Below are 23,904 nucleotides of genomic sequence, written 5' to 3'. Positions count from 1 at the left end.
GAGTGAGTGAGTTGGGTTTAACGCCGCTTTTAACAGTATTCCAATTATATCACGGCGTGTCAGCAATTTCGGAGGAAAGCCCGAAGTGATGCAGGTCTCAGACGTTTACCACTTCGGTGAAACCCACGAGCACGGGCATGGTGCTGACAAACCTAGAAACATAATAGGGGCGATCCGGGATTCGAACCCACAATCATAGGTTTCTGGCGTGCCCAAGGGACGCAACTCTGCACAGCGAAGCGCGGCGCCTTAGACGACTGGGCCACCCGTGCCCCCTCCAATACTTTAGTATATATACGATAGGTCATTTCGCTAGGGTGACATTGTGGGTCAGAGCCTTGTCAGGTCCCACCACATGGACCTCATGATGGTCAGGTTCGGCATGCTGATGACCTAGTCTGTCTATCCTCACTGGACGAAAGGTCAAAATAATATCGTAAGAAAATGGTTATACAGAACTTTATTCAAGCATCTTAACGTTAACAGTTACCATTTAGAATACACAGTGTTGTACTTTCAATATATGAGATGTGATTGTCTAAAGCTCAATATAACATTTCAAAAATCAAGTGTAATCGGCAAACTGATTCGACGCTGCAAGTAATAAACAATAAAATATACTTTCTTCCTTGGTATTGATGGTTCGACGATAGAAACATTCTTCATGTCAAATGCCTCGGTGCATTACATGTATTGACGGCTCGACGATGGAAATAAGCTTTACCCTCAATGTTTAAATATAGGTATAAATGGATCGCGGCTGCAAATATAAATGACAGCATGGGTATCGATGCATCTACGATCAAAATTAAATATCCCAAGTTGTGAATGGATCGAGGCTGCAGCCTCACGTTAAGTGCCTAGGTATTCTGAATTAACAGTAAAGCTCTTTTTGAGTTGAGGAAATGGGGTTTAACGACTAATGACGATGGATACTGAGATACCATGAATACCCCACACAGACACAGTATACTGACTCGACTAGTTGTTTTATTCCCTTATTGTCGAGCGCCAGGCAGGGAAACAACAAGTACCATCTTTTGTAACGTCTCTCGGTATGGCGTTTCAGGGCATCGCACTACTGACCCTGCGTTCTCCGGGCACACGCTCTAGCCACTGCGGGTTTGGGGTGGAGGTGGTTACCAACAAGGCATAGCTAACCGCGCGTGTGGCAGTGAAACTAGGACATGTTACAATATGTACACTGAAGACCCACAGCCCGGTAACCTCACATTGACACATCTACAGTGTTTGGTACCCATCATTCGTTAATAACAAATCCTGTTTATCCGTAATATTTCCCTGGTGACAATAAAAACATACAGGATGCAATAGTGGATCCCTGTGTCTGGTTTCATCGTGTAGCTAGCTACATTGTGGCTGACATTCATACATACTACTCAAAAGAACTAAAGGACAACACGATTCTTTTCATCCGCCATGCCATGACATATTCACAATAGTAAAAGGAAAGAATCGATGGTCCCTAACGTCCTTTCAGTGGTATACATGTGACAACATGGTAAACAGGGCGGTGTTGACGTCCAGAGCATGGCTGTCATAATGTTAAAGTGGTCTGACTGCATAGTTTATTAAACATAGGATAAGCGTGTATAATTAAGCTTGTTAATGTACATGGTTAGAAACGATAAGATATCTTTATCTTTGGGTTAAAAAGGCAATATAGAAAAAAAGAAGATAAAAAACATCCTAAATAAGTCGTGGCTAAACATAAAATAAACATAATTATATGCTAGTCGGAGTCTCCCTTGTTTATTCACCAAGATCTCTAAAGTCATGAACGAGAAGCATGGCGTTCAAGAAAGACTTGGGCAAATATGTGATTTCGCCCCTATAAGATACATTCCAACCATTCCAACCATATCACAGAGAGAAACACGTAAGAAACGCAAGAATGAGTTCACACTTGTCTTTGTCTTTATCGTAATCTCATACTTAATGGAGCAAAAGAAGACAAATGAAATGAACACCGTTGAAAAATTAAGCAAACTGAACGAACACAGCCAGGGACCTGCATTATCCTGCACTTGATGTCATTGCTTCGGTACGTTCTACCATCAGTAAGTATACACATATTTTGATGCTACAATATCACAGGGACATTCCTGTCTGCTTCTAACTGCTTCCAGTCACTCCCTTGCTGGCCAGTTCTTCCTTCACTCGGGTCAAGTAGGTTTCGTCAGGGTAGCCGAATCTAGATGCAAACATGGAAACATATCTACTGTAGTGAGCTGTGGGTATCGCATCCGTTCATCGTCTAGCATCATCATGCCATCGGATGCCACTAATGTCAATGTACTCTAGGGATTAAAGTTGTACTTTTATATATGAAAACACACAAGATATGTGGAAGAGATAGCTGTGTAGGATTGAAAATAACTGCCAGTCGGCAGGGTACATTGGCAGACATTTCTAACAGGTCCATTGTCCTTTCGACACTGATGCCATCAGGCTGAAACATTGCGGAGTGCGGCGTTAAACAACAAACAAACAAAACCAATGTTGACACAGCAGCTACGTGTTTAGTCTAACCCGATTACTTACCCACCAATTAGGAATAGCGGTTGAATTAGTTGACGCAGACGTGGGAGAATCCCCATCGTTCTGATAGATTAATATCCGGGTGTTCCAAGCGTCATGAGAAAGAACTCTGCGATTTTTAACTTTAAATCTAAATAAAGATTCAATCATATAACCATAAGGGGTTACCTCGTAGGTCCACCTTCCATGTTCGTCTTATGGTGGATGTCGTTCCACGTTACGACATTCTCTTGACCGGTAGTTGTAGAACGACCGACGGTAAAGGTTAACTTCCTGTCAAACGCCTTCCTCAGGAGGCGGAGAACATCTCTTCCTTCTCCGCAATCTGGCAGGTAGGCTACACGTGTGGTGCCCTTGTACAACTGTCCTGGGTTGGGGTGACCAGGCTGACAATGTTCAGAGAGTGACAACAAACTATGATAGGTATGAAATTGTATCGATAATGGCCAAAATTTATCATACAGGATCCACAATGTCAGTGTTTTTTTCCTTGTTGAATACCGCCGTCATATAGCTGGAATATTGCTGAATGCGGCGTTAAACAACAAACAATACAATATCCTAGTTGAATATAAGGTCAACATGATTTATTTTCAGGTTACTTGCAATGGCGAAACAACTGTTTCACAATAGAATTATTGTAAAGTACACCATGCTAGTAATGCCATTCTGTTTGCCATGTGTCCGTAGCCTCTGGTTCAGTGACGTTCCTGACCCATGGAGATCCGGCTGATCCGGTCTTAAGCAACCAAGGTATGTCGGATTAACAGAGGAGACGAATGTGATCGGGTTGTCAGGTTGTCAATTCATGTCATCGTATCCCAGTTGCGTAGATCGATGTTCATGATTTAATCACTGGATTGTATGGTCTAGATTCGATTATTTACAGGCCGCCGTCATATAGCTGGAATACTGCTGAGTGCGGCGTAAAACAACAAACAAACTGTGGCGTTCCTGACAAACATTTGCTATTTTATTTTATTTTATCCAACATGTAAGAGTCAGGGGCTTATGGATCAACTGCAGTGGTTGGATCCCCACTGGGCAGCTTCGGCAGCTTTGTATACGTGTATTTTTAAGCGTCCACGTGCAAGAGTGCCCGAATTCGTTTGGGGGCAATTTTGAGCAAAACATGAGCCCATAGTCTGAAACTATTTGAATTTTGCCTTTGATATCTTTTTGAATGTTAGTACTCCACAACTCAACAAATTTAACCTATTAATAGGAACCCGATATACATACATTGCAAGCGTTTATTATTCTTGTTTCCAACCAGAGAACATGTAATATCCTCACCTATTCTTCAAAAGTGAGGGGAAATACTTATCCCTCATCTTCAACAAACAAAAGTCCATCCCTTGACAACCTTGAAAATAATAACTTTTTACCTTCCATAAATAAAATTGGCAAAAACTCACCCCTTGTCTCCCATTAGGGAAGCGGTACGTGATGGTAATTGTTCCACAGGTCTCATAACCAGGCAGGTGCTCCCCGCTGAAGGCGACATCCATGGTCCCCTCCGGCTGGTTCCCCGTCAGGACGCCATACACCATGTTGCAGCTGGGACATACGGGTTTGTAACTGGCAAAACTGTTCTCGATACAGATTCTACAGAACACGTGTCCACATTTGTCCAGCATCTTTGGGTCTGATATTTCATCAAGGCATATTGGACAGATCTCAGATGCTGGTTTATTTTCATTCACCTTTTCACTATTGCGTGCGCTTTGTTGTCCAGTCACGTCAGAGATACTTAAGTTTGCCATTTGCTGAGTAACGCCATCGCATGTATTGGGGGATTTCCCAGAGCCACTTTCATAACCATTCAGTTGTGTTTCAGTTGGACCTGATGTCTTGTCTGATGGAATTTTCCCTTTACTGAATCCCTTTTTATTTCTGTATGGAATATGCTCACCAGTTGTATTAAGAATGGTGTCAGGCTCACTAAATTCAGTATTCAAAACAGCTCCTTCCTCAGATTTCTTGCTTGAAATTACCCCGTCACCCCTCATCATCAGTGGATGTTCCAAACGTTTAATTGTCTTTGCATCATCATCGTCAGCAGCAGCACCGCCGCCACCATTATAATCGTCGTCATCACCACGATGGGTCACACTTTCGTCCTCCTCCCCATCATCATCATTATTAATGTCATCATCATCTTCCTCTTTATAATTACGTCTTTGAGGAGCAAGTCCCTTTTGTTTCACCACATTCTCATCATCATCCTCATTATATTGTGCCTTGTTTTTTATCTTTGGTATGGCCCCGCCACTGATATCACAGCGGTGTTGCAGTGCTTTTGGTTCATCATGTTCACCCATTTTAGTCTCGTAATACGCCTTACCAGCTTGCCCATTGGCCCTCTTCAGTTCACTGTTCCGTGTTCTCTCTGGTCTCGTCTTCAGATCATGTTCCTCCTCCTGGGCGTCACCCTGGTCATACCACGTGCTTCTCCCACTATGACGGTACCCACTTCCACTGTAACTGTTCCCCCTTCCGACATGATGGTTCCTACCACCCCGTGTTCTCTCTGGTCTCGTCTTCAGATCATGTTCCACCTCCTGGGCGTCACCCTGGTCATACAATGTTCTTCTCTCTCTGTGACTATACTCACTTTCGACATGACTGTTCCCACTGCCACTGTGGCTTGTTCTTGAGGCGGGTCTACAGCCAGATGATGGATTACTTTTCGTGGTAGTTATCTTTCCTTTACCATTTCCTTTGGGACATGATGGCTGTCCCTTACTTTGTGGGCGTGGCGGTAGTTGTTGTCCACTACGGAGTACCATTCCACCGCCACATGTGCCATTGTTATCGCTATTTCTGCTGGAATCTGATCTGTCTCCATTCTGTCTCTTCAGGCTTGAACAACTCCTATCGGTCCCTCCACCAAGTCTTGATTTTGATTTCGCGTTTGAAGATGAGGGTCGAGGAAGCTGGCGACCTGTTTTAGTGTTTGACAATAGGGGTTTTCCACCTTTCACACTGCTGTTGTAGGCACACTGAGTAGCCAGATGGTCCACAATGTCCTTACTGTCTGATACGAGCATTACCTTGACGAGAGACTTTCTCTTATAAGAGAACATAGCATGGACTGCCACCTCAACAGCTTCTTCTGGTTTTACCTTGCCTTTACCTGTATAAACGATTAGAAAATTCACAGGCTTTGGCTTTAGTTAGAAACAAAGGTTTAGTTTCCAAAACACGTGTACATCACATAGCCGTAAAAGGCGACTATGCTTGTGGTAAGAGGCGACTAACGGGATCGATGTGGTCAGGCTGGCTGACGTGGTTGATGCATTTCATCGTATCCCAATTGCGTGGATCCATGCTCATTTCGTCAATCACTGGATTGTCTGAACCAGAAGCGATATTCACAGACCTTACTGGAATATTGCTGAATGTGGCGTTAAACAACAAACAAACCAACATCACAAAACTCGCTATATCTGAGTGTTACTTCTTTCATGTATGCATGGGATACGTAGGTCACTGAACATATGCATACTGTTGCCCATAAAATGCATGTACAGTTACATTCGCATCCAAAAGTCATAGTTATTGCTTTTAGAAAGGAAAACAAACCAAGTTGATTTATTAAATTGCGTGCACAAAACATGAGTGAGTGTGTTGGGTTTAACGCAGCTTTTAACAATATTCCAGTTATATATCATGGCGTGTCAGCTTAATGTGGGAGGAAAGCCCGAAGTGATGCAGTTCACAGACGTTTACCACTTCTGAAAAACCCACGAGCATGGGTATGGTACTGACAAACCCAGAAACATAATCGGGGCGAGCCGGGATTCGAAACCACATTCATAGTTCTGGGGTATCCAAGGGACGCAACTCTGCACAACGAATTGCGATGCCTTTGACGACTGGGCCACACGTGCCCCCGCACAATACATGAAGTGCAACCTAACATGGAAAGTGCGATCACTTTTCCTGCAGATGTATACAGACGCATGACTGTAGCGTGGAGAGTTTCAGTTTTTAGGGACCTGGCACCATCGCAATTTGACAGCGATTCATATTCAACCAGGCTTATGTTACAGTCGAAATCGAGTGAGTGTGTGAGTATGATTTACGACGCTTTTAGCAATATTCCAGCTATATCACGGTGGGTGACACCAGAAATGGGCTTCACTTCACACATTGTACCATGTCGGGAATCGAACCCGGGTCTTCGGCGTGACGAGCGAACGTTTTAACCACTAGGCTACCCGACCGCCCCCAGTCAAATCGAAAATTGATTAATGGACAATCTTTTAACAGCGATTTCTTGAGATTAAGGAAAGGGTTTTGTCTCTAATATTTAAATTAAACACACATGCCACTTTAGACAAGCATATTTGGGGATATTGAAATGTTGAACGAGATCAAATTAAATATTACATATTGAGACGTGACATGTCGGTCATTGGTCCAGACGGCCATTTAGGATAAACACATAGAAACATATCACCACATCCCTTTACATTGTACTTTTCAGATTAATGTCTTACCAGAACCTAGTAAAGGTACCGCCAGGATATGGATACCCTCATTCTCAGCTTCTTGGAGTATTTTCTTGTATAATGAGGTCATTTTCCCCTTCCACTCCTGGATTGGTTGTTTTTCTCCCGGGGGTGTGACAATGGCATGAAACACCGATAGGAACTTGGCGCAACTCCCAGTTGTGTACACCCTCCATGGTGTGAAATTGGCTTTTTCTCTCTGAATCAGCTTGTTGCGATTTGTTTCGAACTCTGAGTCCATACTAACAAGAGTTGTTGCAACATATCCCATTCCCCGAAATGATTTCCCCTCGCTGACAACAATGCCATCTGCTTGTGCCTTTGTGACGTCACCAACAAAGGTTACGATATACAAACCAGTCGATGACTGGTAGTTGTTGCCTGCAGTGGCACTAGCCGCCGCCATGTTGTCTGTGGATGGAAAATACTGATATTACACTTACAATCCCCAACTGAATGAACTAAATACACAGACACCTTTGAAGCTATTTTAATTTCCGTTTACATTGAGATTCAAGGAAACTGATGCAATTTGTCATTGAAAATGGCCATAAAACATTCATGGAAATGGAACATGAATGGAAGTATGGAACGTCAAATATGGACGGATATACTGATCATATGTTATGGAATATGGATGGATATATTGATAATATGTTATGGAATATGGACTGATATGTTGGTTATATGTTATGGAATATGGACGGATATGTTGGTTATATGTTATGGAATATGGACGGATATGTTGGTTATATGTTATGGAATATGGACGGATATATTGTTTATATGTTATGGAATATGGACGGATATGTTGTCCTCGGTCTTTTCAACCGTCCTCCTTTGTCGGGCAGTTAATGTAAGGCCTCCGGCTTCTGCAAATGATAATGCCCTGAAAAAAAGCGTTACCCTTATATCAGTCACCAATGCGTGACACACGCGGAATGTTTTGCCTGTTGGAGATACACGTGAGCCATCTCAATTGCAAGGTGATCATTACAATATATGAAACTTGACGCCTCCGGCTCGTGGCATAAAACCTAACGAGGGACGCATAAACCACATGTACCCCGAGTGATACAGCTACAACGAATTTATCTTTCTGAAATGTTTTAATCTGTGATTGTAAAAGAATTATAAATATGTGGATTATATGTTATGGAATATGGACGGATATATTGATTATATGTCACTGTAAAAGAATTATAACAAATTGATATATACAAAAAAGACGTTCGATTGATCCGAGGTTGACAACGTGCGGTTTGATGCTTCGACGCAGAGTATAAGGGATATATTACCCTGCTCAGAAATCTAAGTGCAGCTTGTTGGGGTATAAGGCAGTTCCCTTCCAGGCGCGATACATCATTAGTTAAGGCATATTGAGGGATATATGATGTGATGTTACCCTTTGTGTGAGCCCATGTACGCCGAGTCGTTACGAGCAAGATATTGACATACAGACTGTGTTGGGGGAGTCAGTGACATACAATGTATGGCGGAGGTCAGTGACATAGTGATGTCTGTGAGATGTACGAGTTGTGGTTTCAGTGATATCGAATATGTGTTTCGATGTAGGTGCAGGTGATGGCATTTCCGAATGAACTTGTGATTTATGACACAGAGTATGTGCAGTGCTGTTAGTGTCTGGGGTGCAGGTGATGGCATTTCCGAATGACCTTATGATTTATGACACACAGTATGTGCAGTGCTGTTAGTGTCTGGGGTGCAGGTGATGGCATTTCCGAATGACCTTGTGATTTATGACACAGAGTATGCGTAGTGCTGTTATTGTCTGGGGTGCGCTGGATCGATGCCAGTCACACAACCGCGACTATCTTTAGCTAGTACGTATTTCAGCAACTGTCAGCAAGTGGTACTCCTATTCTACAGCCGTGTTACCTTACAGTTTCCCAAATACTGACTTCTACACTATCTGATTTTGTGTACGTGGTCAGCTCGAGACGTCTGTCTTCTCCTTCACTACGAAGTTACATGACGACAACTGTAAAGCGAAAGTGAAAGTAGAAAGACCCACGAACCCGGATGAAAACAGTCACGTGTCATCACCACCTGTGACCTGTGACGTGTGCACCAGTTGGCGGTACGGTCAATATAACAGGACGTTGTACGTGTCCGTACACTGAGTGGCAGTCTCACATGCATATGACCCGCTGCGATGCAACTGAAATCCTGTTTATCAGTGTAAAACCCAAATAACTCACACTTCTTAAATATATGCATATAAGTAAATATGCAAACACAACTGGTCATATATCTTTTGTGACAAAAATGTAGCCTTTTTTGCTTCTTTTGTGAAACTATACATTGTGCTTCTTGTTTCTGACGCACTGTGAGGTGACTTGTTAAAGAACACAACTCCTACAGCTCAAGTGCTGCCAGCAAGCAGTCGCCACTGTTGTAAGGGAGGTAACTCTTCGTGGCACAGTGTTACAGAATTGCTGTCAAATTCACTCTTGTGGTCAAAGTGCGCTCTGATTAAATACCTCAACGAGAAGTATAACTTCAATATATCCTACTTCTTGCTACTGATGCCTACACTTACTACGATAAAGATAATAATTTAGCTTGTTCACATTCTAAGTTACCTTCTGTCTCGTGGTGGACAAGACCCCTCAGCTCGCAACATCCTCCACATGTAACTCATGATCCCCAACTGTCACATGGCTTGAATGTCGCTAAAATCAGCGTAACAACTTACTCCATCAACTACTTCTGCTATTGGGTCTAGATCAACAACAGAAACCATGTCTACTGGTTCTGCATCTTCCCGAGGCGAGAGAGTAAACTGACGATAAAAGTCAGTGCCTCGGGAAGATGCTGGTTCTGCTTCTACTACTACTACTACTACTTCTGCACTAACTCCAGGGGAATAACCGACTTGCTTGTTAAAGGAATAGTTCGAGTGGTTACTTTTTGTTTGTTTGTTTGTTTGTTTGTTGTTTAACACCACACACCGCAATATTCCAGCTATATGACGGTGGTCTGTAAATATTTGAGTCTGGACCAGACAATTAAGTGATTAACATCATGAGCATCGATCCACGCAATTGGGATACGATGACATGTATCAAATAAGTCAGCGAGCCTGACCACCCGATCCCATTAGTCGGCTCTTACTACAAGCATAGTCGCCTTTTACGGCAAGCATGGGTTGCTAAAGACCTATTCTAACCCGGATCTTCACGGGTCTCCCCCGCTGCTGCGACATGTAACTCATATTAATCCCCGACATGGCTTGAGTGTCGCTGAAATCAGCGTAAATTATACTAACTCCAACTACTTCTGCTATTGCGTCAAGATAAACAACAGAAACCATGTCTACTGGTTCTGCTGCATCTACTACTACTGTCAACGACCTTTACTACTACTACTACTACTACTACTACTACTACATGAGCTCCGATAGAATAACCGATGCTTGTAAAAGGAATGGGTCGAGTGGTCAGGCTCGGCGACTACTACTACTACTACTACTACTGCTACTACTACTACTACTACCACATGAGATCCGATGGAATAACCGATGCTTGTAAAAGGAATGGGTCGAGTGGTCAGGCTCGGCGACTACTACTACTACTACTACATGAGATCCGATGGAATAACCGATGCTTGTAAAAGGAATGGTTCGAGTTGTCAGGCTCGGCGACTTGGTTTATTGCATGTCATCATTCCCCACACCGTGTTGGATGTCGCTCATGACATCAACTGCTGGTTTGTCTGATCCAGACTCGATGTTTACAGGCCACCGTCAAATATCTAGAACACAACTGTTCAACAACAAACAAAGAACCGCCACGCGTACAAACGTGGAGCACACATGGTGAACATAAATGATTCAAAAAAAGCTATCCAATGTGAACACGCCAAGATTTAGTCCCATCAGTGTCCACAGACCAGAAAGTCTGGGTCTTATTCCTTGCGTTTGAAATTCGATGTCATAATGAACACCTACCACCCTACTCCATTGTTCCCCTTGCTAATCATAGTTTAATATCCTGGTTGTCAGTTAGAATAAAAATGAACATGATTATTAACTGTATCCTTCTCTCTGCCACTTACTGATAAACAAAACCATTTCCATAATCATCTCTACTTTAAAAGTCCAGTTTCCACCCTTGCCGAACTAGGCTGGAACTCCTGGGCTCGATCGTAGCGCCACCAGTGGCTACAACGAGTTATGTCCCTTCTAAGGCTCTCCTATGGACCAATCAGATTTCACCTCTCGTTCCACTTGCATTTGCTTCAAACAAAATGGAGGCGCCCAGTCTAGACGATCTGATCGATAATCAAGATTTATGTTGTTATAAAACGGGTCTTACATCGTGAAGTGCATTAAATTATGTGAGCACCTTGATTAAAAACATGAAAAGATTCAGAAAATATCTGTTGACAACGAGTTGGCGGTGCACATGTTTTGCAAATCCTGCCCGACAGTTCAAAAACCGGATTTCGATTTCGTGGCGCAATTTTGATTGGACTAAGCATAGACTCGTTAGTCCAGCCAAATGTAACTCCATAATACCAGCCTAGTTCGGCAAGGGTGGAAACTGGACTTTTATAGTCAATTAACTCACAGCAAAAAAAGTGTAGGTTTCCGTCTTCCGGAAACCTTCCAGATACCTACCCATTTTGGATCCGGCCCGGATACCTTCCAGAAACCTTCCCAAAAAAATGTCAAAATTTGGGGGGTGAATTTTGTTCACTTAAGTGTGAAACACATAAAAAAAAATATCTTGAAAATACCAAGAAATTTGAAGGTTGCTGAAGGCATCTGGTAGGTTTCCGGAAGGTATCAGGAAGCAAATTTTCTTCATGTCTTGTTTCTTGTAAATAATGATAGCCTGTGCATAACAGATAGCTGTTGTAATATTCTGTGTTACTTTAATGGTAAATATCCTCCTAAAACATTTTTAGAGAGTGTTCAATTTCATATACATTGTATTGTTCTTTTCAGATGTTAATGGTATTTGATGAACAAACATCAGTTCTCGTATAATGATATCCTTAAATTTCATGTCCAAACTTCCAGTTTGTACTGAGAAAAAGAAAAAGTCATTGACAATGTGCTCACTTGGGCCTTTGGTCCTAGTGAGATGATAATAAGACTATTTGTAACGGTTCATGTACTTGTTATATCAAAAATGCTAACTTCATTGAAATTTGCCTCACCCTAGTTTTATTATACTACAGCGAGCTCTTCCTCAGTTACTGTGAATTCTTTTATTAAAAGAGATTGAGAGTTAATTTGACACTGGGGTTGTTACCACTGCTCATATATGTGTATTCAAATAATATAACAACTACGTGCTTAATACTTCACAAATATCTCCAGAAATAGGCATTTTAGTTATAATAGCAGAAATACTTTATGAATGACCCCTTCACTATTGCCTTGATCTTACACTTCAACCCTTCATGAGTTGTCACTTTAGAGTGTGAATTTGACCTTCAATATCAGTGATAAATATTTCAAAAACATTTCAAAGAGCTATCCAGCACTTAAACCAAATATGCAGTCCTTTGGTAGAATTCAACATATCATTGACAAAAATATGAAAATAATATAACCAGTATATGCATAAAAGATTTCTGCAGAAAAGGCAATTTAGGGGAAAATATAGTATATATAGGTCACGCACGACCTTTTTCAAACTTCGACCCCTCCCCAAAGGAAGACTTAGACCACAAACAAACTTTTTGTCTGGTTGTGACTTTGACCTTTGACATAACAGATCAATGTGTCATCAGACGTTCTCAGAGCTAAGGAAACAAGTGTTCTTTATTCCTGAGATGCCCAAGCAATGCATGGTTTCATAAGATAAGTGTGGCTATTAAACTGAGGCAAAATCATGAAACATCCCCATTTACACAGCTGGCAAATGAAACATAAGCAACAATCAAATTATCAATTTCTTTTATTCATATGCCTATAGTATATCGCACACTGAACAGTGTTCACATGATGGTTCCTGATGCAGTATGCAATTTCATCCTATTCTTCAATACTCATAACAGAGTGTGATAACTGTTCGCTTGACAGTTCCTATAGATAATGTTCACCAGTTCAGAGAACTTACTTTCCCCCAATCCTCCTTTTCTTTCTATATTGTTATGGATGAACAGGAACCAGGATGAGGGTATGCCAGTTGGACTATCTCTGCTGCATTGTGTTAGTAGAATTGTGAACTTTCCATTTGGTGTTTGGGTCCACATTGAAAGACAATAAGTCCCATTTATCATTCCTTTCAAGTGTTTACCACATGGCCCAAGACAAGAATTTCTTGAATGTCCTGGAAGGATCCCACTCCAGCTTGGCATTGGTTGGTCTTCTCACATTAGCCAGACCAGCCTTTGTGTGTCCCAGTACCATTTGGCATACAACTACTCGGTCGGCCTCCATTGAAATAACAGGACCCTCGTCATTGCTGTCTGCAAATCACCTCTGATATCTGAAGGGGTGCACTCTCTGTTAAGTACTCCCTTGTCTGGTCCTTCTAGATTGTCCACCTGGAGCACTCACCCAGGGATCTCAAGCAGGACTTCAGTTTCTGCAGCATTATGTACAAAGATTTTAGCAATCAAAAAGAATTGTTGCCACATGTACTTACATATAGAAGGCAGCAAAATCATATGTGAGTCTTGTTATATGCTAAACATTTAAGATAATCACATCTCAAATCTCAACCAGACAAACCAGTGATTAATGTTATGAACTCGGTCCAGACAAACTGATAACTGTTATGGACAATATCCCACGACATTGTGGTATGATTACATGTGATCAATGAGCCTACTCGATCACTACCTGATCTATTAATTAGGCTTGTATGGCAAGCATAGACTGCTGGGAGTGGGAATCATTTTAAGAGATGTCATTTAGTGATTGTTTCAACTCATCAACATGGGAAAATATATATTTACAATCCTTGTCATATAGCCAATCTATTGCTGGATGCAGTGTTAAATAAGTGAGTTGTGTTTAACACTGCTTTGAACAGTATTCCAGATATATTACTGCCTGTTAGCTTGATGTGGGAAGAAAGCCCTAAGTGATGCAGGTATTTGATGAATCCCACGAGCATGTGTATAACGCTGACAAACCTAGCAACATAATCGGGGAGAACCAGGATTTGAACCCATGACTAAAGGTTTCTGCTAAGCCCAAGAGATGCAACTCTGCACAGCAAATTGTAGTGCCTTTGATAATAGGACATCTGTGCCCACAGCGATAAGGAACAAACTGAAGAAATATTTGCAAAATAACCATATGAACCAAACAGAATAATTTCAAAATATTTATCACTCACTGTTTCTCTTCTCTTGTTCCCCATTGCTTCTCTTCTATGGTCTTTCTTTGCATTGATGCTGCACAGATGACTGTCTCTTTTATTCATCCGGACATTCTACAAACATAAGTTCCATTCACATCACAGAAATGTCAAAACTGTAAATGTGGTACATTTGATTCAAATAAAAAGACCCCAGTTGTGACTTAGAATTGCCCTAATTATAACAATTCAGAGATGACACTTATCCCCATATTTAACATATGTCAAAACAATATTTTGACAACAAAGTCAGGGTCATTCAACACATACATTACATAGGGAATAACTTGTTCGACAATGCAGAAAGATCCTCACTAAGTCAATATCATTCCATGAATTATTGCTAAATTTTCTTGAAATGCAGATTAATGCAATGCAGTATTTACTTTTATTTCTAGGCTATTTGTTTGGCTATTCAATGGCACTGTTTTGACAGAGATCTAACCTTGATATGACACTTTGTTCAGAAATGACATGCACTTTATTATTTCCAAGGAAATTTGGGTTACATTGTCAAAGCACAGAGAAACAAGTATAAGATTCATGATTTAAGTTAAATACACTCATACATACACACAAACACAACGACAAAACAACATCCAAACACTAATCAGACTAGGTTGTCATCATACTCTGAGCATGCTGAGGGCATGGATCTTTGCTGATAATAACAATCACTAGATTGCCTGGTCCATGTTCAATTATTTACAGGCTGCAATCACAGAGCTCGAATATTGTGATTGTGATGTTTCACACTGCATTGAAATATACCATGATGAATACATGTAGTTTGTAATTATCACACACAAAAATACTCACTCATTACTTCGTATCCTCCCTGAGGATGTCTGTGAACCTCCCCACAAACCCTGAACATGCTGAAACAGAAAATAACTAACTTGTCTTAATCCTTTCAAAGTTTCAGTGTGAATTTGTTATAGATTGATAAGCTGTCATTATGTAATCCATATCTCACTTTCAGGTGGTTCAGGTGGCAACACATGATTGTAATTGAATGCCACGTTTTGTATGACATGCACTATGCCAGATTTATACCCTTGGTAACTAACCCTATATTATCAAATCCCAGCGTTAAGTTGAGAATAAGGACACGACCCTTAAAAGTCCTGCACCTGTAACTCTTATGCAAGCCCAAATCCCATGTCACAACAAACACTTGATCATAATAATAACAAAAGGTTTCCGAAAACAACAAAACTAAAAGGGCCTAGACGTTTACAGAAGTACATGGAGATCAGGTAAATATCTAAATCAATCCATTCCATAAGATCTATGTATAGAAATCATGGAACATTATGTCTCGAAGCCCTGCTTCGTACCTGGCATCCGCAAGCTGCTCTTCCTTCGGCTGTCAATCGAGTTTTCGAAATACGATGGATTTCGACCGGGATTTCCGTGTTAGAGGTGATTGAGAACAATGTATTGATACACGAGGTAGGCATATCGCAATCAAGCATCACGGTGTACATCGATTACACGAGGTTTGAGTGTTTGTTTACATTTGTGTGCCAAAATGGCGCCCTCGGCCATACAGGGAATTATGGGTAGACTTGCTTGTCCCGGAATAACACGAGTTGGTCACGAATGACGAGCGGTCATTTCAGAAGCAGTTACGGAAAGAGACGAGGTTTGCCGATTACAGTTCATACAGGCCATATTGGGAGCAGCGGGGATTTCGACAGTGTGTATTAGGAAGTATACCTACGTCGTGTATGGAATATGTGTTTGCCTACCATGCCTAGATAAGACAGTGTGACAAGGGAAATACCAGCGGACGTAATATTCCTACAGCAGAAATGTTTCACAACCTCGTCAAAATTGGCGATTGCAGCTGATGTCATGCAGGGAGCTGAAGACGTGACATATTCAGACAGAGACCATATTACATATAGACTGTTACATGGTCTCTGATTCAGGTAGGGAATATGTGAATAATATTGATCACGTATTAAAGTTATTTATCATCTGTAAGCTACTTATTCAGTTTTATATATGTTAGTAAATGTGTGATTTTATTTTTGTAGGATAAGCAATCTACCTAACTTATCATGCTTATCATGCTTATGTTAATCCTTGCTAATGTATATGATGTAGAAATATGTTTGCCTACTTATATTCCTTTAACTAGATACTCTTATGTGACTCATTTTCTTAGTTCATATCATACTGTCAAAGCAATCTGTGGTACTCACCAATCTGTGAGAATGGTTAATAGACTAAACTTACTTTTGCAGGTGTCAAGAATCAAGAACAAATTAAATGACAGAAGTTTTGCAACACTGAACATATTGAAGTGGAAGATATGGATATTTTCACTTGAACTTGTTGAAGAATACCATGGTGCCAACTTTATCATGTTGGGAATTTTTGTGATGGGGTGGCCTAGTGGTTGAAGTGCTGAAGACCAAGGTTCGTTTCTTGTCATGGGTACAATGTGTGAAGTCCATGTCAGGTGTCCCTTGCTGTGGTATTGCTGGAATATTGCTTAAAAACAGCGTAATACCATACCCACTCATGTGGGGATTCAGTGTTGGAATTGGTCCCCATCAACCTATGCTTGTTTTAAGAGAGGGTAAACTATATAGCGAAAACGGCACCTCGCTTGCTATTGCCCGGTGAAAACAGCACCTTGTTATTTATTTTACCTTGGTACTGAACATGCCCGAATACATGATATTAAATTTGCATGGTCACTTGTAAACACAAATAACTGAGAAATGTTCAAAAAGGTTTACATTAGAAACTAGCATCTACTCGCCGACTCTGATTTAGAGATGCAACTAAATTTATTATAAAAATATAACATGCTTTGATTTCATTGAAGTAAAATAAATGAAATTAAACTTGCAAACACAAATAATTGTGAAATGTTAATCACCTAAAAACAGTTTACATTAGAAATTAGCCTCTACTAGTTTTAAAGGATCATTGAAAGATCACAATGCTTTGAGGTTTTAAGTAGCTTCACTCAGATTAGCTCAATGTCAAGCTGAAACTGAGTCTGGCGAAAATGTCAAGAAACTGGACTATAGGTATACTATATATTTCATATTTATTTTAGCAAGTAGGAAATAAATAGTAATTTTATAGAAATTTCATATATATGTATCCCCTTTCTGCCAGGACCCAACATCACAAGAATGTCTCCAGATAACAGACAACTATTAGTAGCCCTTTTTGCCAAAACAAGGTGCTGTTTTCGTCCGAGAAATCAGTGACATTTTGCTGAGGTGCCGTTTTTGCGAGTTGCACCGGACTCGCCTTAAAACATCTGACCCGACTCAGATGTTTTATTTACTAAATATTGCCTGCGGCTGCGCATTTTATAACAAGAGCTTGTTTATGAAAGCACCTTTATTTTTTATATGTTTTTTTATTTCATTTTTTACTTATTCCACTGGTTAAAATGATTATAAATTGAAAATTATAATGTGCAATAAGCGGGTTATAGCTAAACGACACCTTAGCAAAACGGCACTGATTGGCGAAATACTTGCCGAAAGTGAAAATGGCAATTATTGCTTGACGAAAATGACATCTTATTTTTTTTTTACCTTGGTAAAATAAATGAAATTAAACTTGGATTGATGACTTGCAAAGACAAATAATTGTGAAATGTTAAAACAAGTTTACATTAGAAATTAGCCTCTACTCCAACTTATCCTATACGCGACTCAATTTATTGTGATAACATGCTTTGAAGTAAAATATATGGAATTAAACACACATCATCTCATACAAACACAAATAGTTGTTAAACATTGAAACAAGTTTACCTTAGAAATTAGCCCCCTACTCCAATTTACTCGCCGACTCTGATTGGCAGATGCAGCTAACTTATTGTGAATAGATTATACGCTTTAAAGTTTAAAGTATGCAATGTCAAGTTGAAACTGTATTTAAGAATCCTAACATGGTGCTGTCAGATCACAATTTTTCACAATGGCCCTCGATGTGTCACTTGAACATGTTGAAAGGTTTTACAAGAGATATTTGTCAGTAATAACTGATGCTATTTCTGCCCTTGCATTACAAGAAATAAATCAGCCAATATGGAACTATTTTATTGATATGTGGCAACAAACATACTTCAGGCTGTACATTTTACAAATGGGTTAATATCTATGTCATCTTGCTCCTCCTAATGTCTGAGCAGGGGCTCGCTACAATTTTAGAACTTCTTTACAGCTACAGACAGAAAATACTAGAACAGTTTACTACTACAAATCAAATACTGTATGGGTTTCACTGCAGGTGTCGCCACAACTGAAAATCTTCAAATACCTGTATTTGGCTATAAATTTGACTATTGTTTCTGTCAAATTATCTATTCCTGCCCCAGGTAAGGATGCAGTGATTTATTTAAGTGCACACATATATCACAGATATACTCCTGAAGTCTATGAAAATCATTTACAAGTGATACACATAAGGACTTAAAGGAGGAAATTATTGATGTCAACTTCTTTATTATGAGGATAACAACATTTCGGAGTATATACTTATTCCTTCATTAGGTGAATATTTACAATTCCGCTCCAATTTCTTAGATCAATGCTCATATTGTCAACCATATTTGCCCTTTTTATATCATATTCATGTGTATAATAATACATATTATTTCTAATAATGACGTAATTTGGACACACAAATATAAAGTAGCCCAATACTTGCCGTAACAGGTGACTATGCTTGTCTAAAGAGTTGACTAACGCGACCAGGTGGCGGTCAGGCTCGGTGACTTGGTTGATGCATGTCATTGATCCCAATTGTGTGGGTCGATTCTCATGATGTCAATCACTGGACTGTCTGGTCCAAACTCGATTATTTACATATTGACGGAATATTGCTGAGTGCGGCATAAAACAACAAACCAAACCAAATCATAAGTGCAGGATGGGTCATTTGAAATTAGCAAGTTTTATGTGAACTTAAATCACTACAGCCTGGTCTGGGTCGTGAAAAGATATGACTTTGATTCAGTGAAAATTTGCATCATGATAGTTTCAACAGTAGGTACAGTTCATCTGTTTTTTGTACAGTTTCTGTTTATTAATTGTATATGTTGTTCAAATGAGCTTTGCCTCTTCACCAACCCTATTCCTCTTTTGGAATAAATAGTGTCTAATAATTCAAATACCATCACTACTAATCATCCTAGTGAACACGACAAAGAAATGCACATCAAAACCGTCATTATTATTATTTCTGATCTCTGATAAAATAGAAAAAACTGTCATCCAGCAAGATACATTTCATTGGTCCCCAGAAGCATGTTACATAGTAAACTGACTTGATAAGTTGAATAGCAGTCAGTGTGGCTGTAAATGCACAACTGACTAAGCTTACTTACTTACTTACTTACTTTGGAGATTTAACATGCGCTTTCCGACTGATGCGTATTTCGCACACGGGCCGGCCAGGCCATTTAATGTGTTTCCGAAAGGGGCGAAAGAGGTATGTGCAACCCAAGAGGGGGCTTTAGGGGTTGCTTATATAGAATTTGGTAATTTTGAGATTTGGAATTGATGCTGATGGGGTTGGGGAGGAGAACTAAGGGAGCTGGGTATGGTGGATGTTTGTTTGTTTTTGTGATTTTGATTTGGTAGGTTATTGTGTTTTTAGATGCGTTTTATTAGTTCCGTTTTTATTGAGAATACGCCTAAGGCCTTGAAGTTTTCTAGTTTATTTTGTGGGTTTAGTATTGCTTCTAGAGTGAGAGCCTTGTTTAGATTGAGGGTGGTTTGTAATGCGGTTCGATGTGTTAGGTAGTGTGTGCAGTGGATGAGTGCGTGTTCATCTTATGTTTGTAGAATGTCCGGATGAATAAAAGAGACAGTCATCTGTGCAGCATCAATGCAAAGAAAGACCATAGAAGAGAAGCAATGGGGAACAAGAGAAGAGAAACAGTGAGTGATAAATATTTTGAAATTATTCTGTTTGGTTCATATGGTTATTTTGCAAATATTTCTTCAGTTTGTTCCTTATCGCTGTGGGCACAGATGTCCTATTATCAAAGGCACTACAATTTGATGTGCAGAGTTGCATCTCTTGGGCTTAGCAGATAAATACTTCTACAGTCTCATCCTAATTTGTCAAAATTTGAATTTCAATATAGCTTCAAATAATGAATTAATGAATTTGGAGAGAATATCTATTGTCTGAAATCCTAATGTACTTTCTTTTGTATTTGGTGTGCTAGGGTAGCCTAGTGGGTTCAATTCGCCACATGGGTACAATGTGTGAAGCCCATAGCTGGAATATTGCTAACAAGCTGCATGAAACTATACCAACTCACTCGCTCATTATCTTGTATTTTGATTATTATGAATAGTTCTGTTTTTATGTATAAGAACCTATGTAAGTTAGTTTTGCATTGTCTTGTTTACCCTTCCTTACATTTTGATGTAATGCAAACATTCAAGCAAAATTCAGGTGAACCTTGTGGTGCTTACGGTATTGTTTTAGAAGACCGGATACATTTTTGTATTTTCTGAACACTTTTCTGTTTGCAATGGCTTATTTACATGTTCAAAGATTGGTTAAATATCAGTTGCAAGATAAATTGTCAATACCTCACTGTTCGAGAAAACAACATTTGTAAATATGTGTGTGTTTCATATTTTTTTAATAACAAGTTTCTAAAGATATTATGAATTGTTTCAGGTACCTGGATTTCACAATCTGACACCAGCTACATTTCAGAAGATCTTGCTCACACAAATCAGACAAGGGACTCGCCTGGTGATGAACAATCCTCCCGATATCAACCAACAGATTCACCTCAGAAAGTGATGATTCTGAATGAATAATGCCACATCAGTGTGACTGTAGGTGGTTATATTATGACACTAATCAAGTCTGAATGAATTTATGCCAAAGCACTGTGACTATGTCCAGGTTGTGTACACCGACGCTAACTATACAAATCTGAATGACTTTTGTGGTTTACTGCAGAAACATAATTGACTTTAGATATTCTTCTTCCATGAAATTCTTCTGAGATTTGACTAATTTGTTTATTTAGAAAATGACATTGAAGTGTCTGTTCTGTAAGGCCTTGCAAACACCACTGTTTACTTTATGCTTGTTCCTCTTCTTGCTTGATCAAATTTCAATTTGTGATATGTACCAAAGAAATGCCATAAAATCAATGAACAAGATTTTTTTTCTCCCAAAAACATTATTTGTTTTGCTTCATTAGCATAAAGATATATAATACTGATCAGCCATAACATAGGTGCTGAACAAATATAAAATATACTTATGCCCTGAATGTATATATACTATAAATACAGCTCACTTAACAAAAGTTGTAGTTCCCCATTAGTAGACAAAAGACATTGATATTTTTTTCTGTACATTATTTAGGTGTTTTCTATGGATGCCATTAGTCTTATGCACCAATTTGGGACAATTGTATTCTGTTTCATGTTCCCATGAAACTACACTGTCCAGATATAACAAGTACTGATACCGTTCTAAACTAATCTTTTAATCTCACCAGGGCGAAATGCCAAAGCACATAGCCAATGACTTTCCTTCTTTGTTTTTAGTGAGAATGCTGTTTTGCCACTTTTAGCAATATTGCAACAATATCATGGTGGGGGACACCAGCAATAAGCTTCACACATTGGACCCATGTCTCGAAACAAACTTGTGAACAATGCATGCCCACAGATCTCAGTTTTAGGAGGATATTTACAACTAAAATAACACAGAATATTACAACAGCTATCTGATATGCACAGGCTAACATTAATAAGTAGAAACAAGACATGAAGAAAATTTGCATCCGGAAACCTTCCAGATACCTTCAGTAACCTTCAAACTTCTTGGTATTTTCAAGATAATTTTTTTATGTGTTTCACACTTAACTGAACAAAATGCACAACCCAAATTTTGACATTTTTTTTGGAAGGTTTCCGGAAGGTATCCGGGTCGGATCCAAAATGGGTAGGTATCTGGAAGGTTTCCGGAAGACGGAAGACGGAAACCTACACTTTTTTTGCTGTGACTCCCTTGCCTCGGGAAGATGAGCGCTATTGATGGAGGTCACTTCTAAATATAACCACTCGCAGTCACCTGACTGTCAGGTATTACCTGTATTGTAACCACGTGATCAAAATGATTATCTTTTTCAAATAGTTTCTGTGAATGTAAAGAAAGTCCTTCCTTCATTGGATTATGAATTATTGTTAGTCTTTGTGGTTTTGTGGTACATTTGCTTGACCCAGCAACATACCGGTATCTCCCTTCGTGCGTAGCTGGAGAATGTGAAAATGTTCATCACAATCTGCTTTAAACCTTCTAACAAGGGCACGTTGATGCAACAATACTCACTGTATCAACTATGAACCAGAGATAGCGCATTGTGTCTGCGGATGCAGAGCTAGAAATTCGTCTCCACGATATAACAGTGTATACTTGTATTTCAACGATCTTAAGTTTGATAGAAAGATTCCAATGATTTCCCATTCTCCACATGCGCGCTGCGAATAACAGAACAACTTTTCAGAAAAATCGCAAAAGACCCGGGGTAAAATACCCTTATTACAGTTTAGTTGTTTGTTAGTCTTGATAATATGACTATAGGAAATGGAAATGAGATATTGAATATGTAGGTAGTGTTTACATTTTGTGGCTAAGAAAATGATGTCATATAATAATTAATTAATTGTGTGCTTTCATAATGTATTCAAAATTAATTAAGTTCTCATTAGAAGTACTTTGAAGTACTTAAGGTTTCCAGCTATCGTCTTCATTGGAATCTAATTGTAATTAGTGTAATTATAGACTTGAGATTTTAAACATTTTTGTCATGATAATGAAATATCATTCTCACCCTAAACATTACCAGGCCCACCCCAATGTTTGTCATTCCCAATGAACTTTCAACAATTAAAAAACGTGTGAAAATTACCTGTTTTTTATTCTTTCAACATGTTCCAGGTAATTGTGTCTTCTTTGAAGTAACTTAGTTAGACCTACATGTCATTCACACAAAGTTCAGTCACAATTTTCTCTTTTTGTTTTCAATATTTCGAGACAATCTTGCGTTTTGAGCTAGGCATTAGAATCATATTGACTGGCATATATGGCTCTTGTCAAGAGTGCTGGTCGAAGGCCATGTTGCGCATGCATACCTCTTTCCTTCGGATTTGGATATGCCTGAACTTGGTTTGACGTCCGCAGTGAAGAGTGAATGTGTATGGTTTTACGCCGCTTTCAGCAATAATCCAGCAATATCTGGACAGCAATATTCAGACACCATAAATGGGCTTCACACGTTGTACCCGTGTGTGTAACCGATCCTAGGCCCCTTCAGGGTGACCTCAATGAAGAAGAAAAGCAACGCAATCAAGATTGTGGCAAACAAACAACCGCCACGTGTACAAAAGACCAGCAAACATGGGATACACATGGCGGACATGAAGAACGGTAACCTACCG

At 39.6% G+C, this 23,904-nt stretch overlaps 1 protein-coding gene and 1 long non-coding RNA gene across 4 annotated transcripts in view; one reads left to right on the top strand and one right to left on the bottom strand.

Annotated features, from left to right (window-relative positions):
- Positions 1-443: 443 nt before the first annotated feature.
- LOC124131659 overlaps positions 444-23,904 on the bottom strand; it is a 49,611-nt gene continuing 26,150 nt past the window's right edge. The window contains exons 1-5 of one of the 3 annotated variants that reach the window (XM_046495090.2): positions 8,982-9,167; positions 7,071-7,493; positions 3,981-5,701; positions 2,731-2,948; positions 444-2,215 (exon numbers count right to left, since the gene is read on the bottom strand). In XM_046495090.2, the coding sequence (XP_046351046.2) occupies positions 2,137-2,215; positions 2,731-2,948; positions 3,981-5,701; positions 7,071-7,488 (2,436 nt within the window). In that variant the 5' untranslated portion in view covers positions 7,489-7,493; positions 8,982-9,167 and the 3' untranslated portion in view covers positions 444-2,136. Of the gene's footprint in view, positions 2,216-2,730; positions 2,949-3,980; positions 5,702-7,070; positions 7,494-8,981; positions 9,168-23,904 lie in introns of those variants that run through there. The other 2 variants (XM_046495088.2, XM_048393669.1) reach the window with 2 other exon arrangements.
- LOC124131664 lies at positions 15,558-23,374 on the top strand. The gene is made up of 4 exons (XR_006860692.2): positions 15,558-16,368; positions 16,687-16,861; positions 20,266-20,361; positions 21,119-23,374. It is a non-coding gene; the product is annotated as an uncharacterized LOC124131664 (long non-coding RNA).

The sequence above is a fragment of the Haliotis rufescens genome, unplaced genomic scaffold (genome assembly GCF_023055435.1).
Source record: "Haliotis rufescens isolate VD_foot unplaced genomic scaffold, xgHalRufe1.0.p SCAF_1, whole genome shotgun sequence".
Taxonomy (NCBI): domain Eukaryota; kingdom Metazoa; phylum Mollusca; class Gastropoda; order Lepetellida; family Haliotidae; genus Haliotis; species Haliotis rufescens.
Note: the sequence above shows the minus strand (reverse complement) of the source record. Positions and strands in the feature narration are given on the sequence as shown.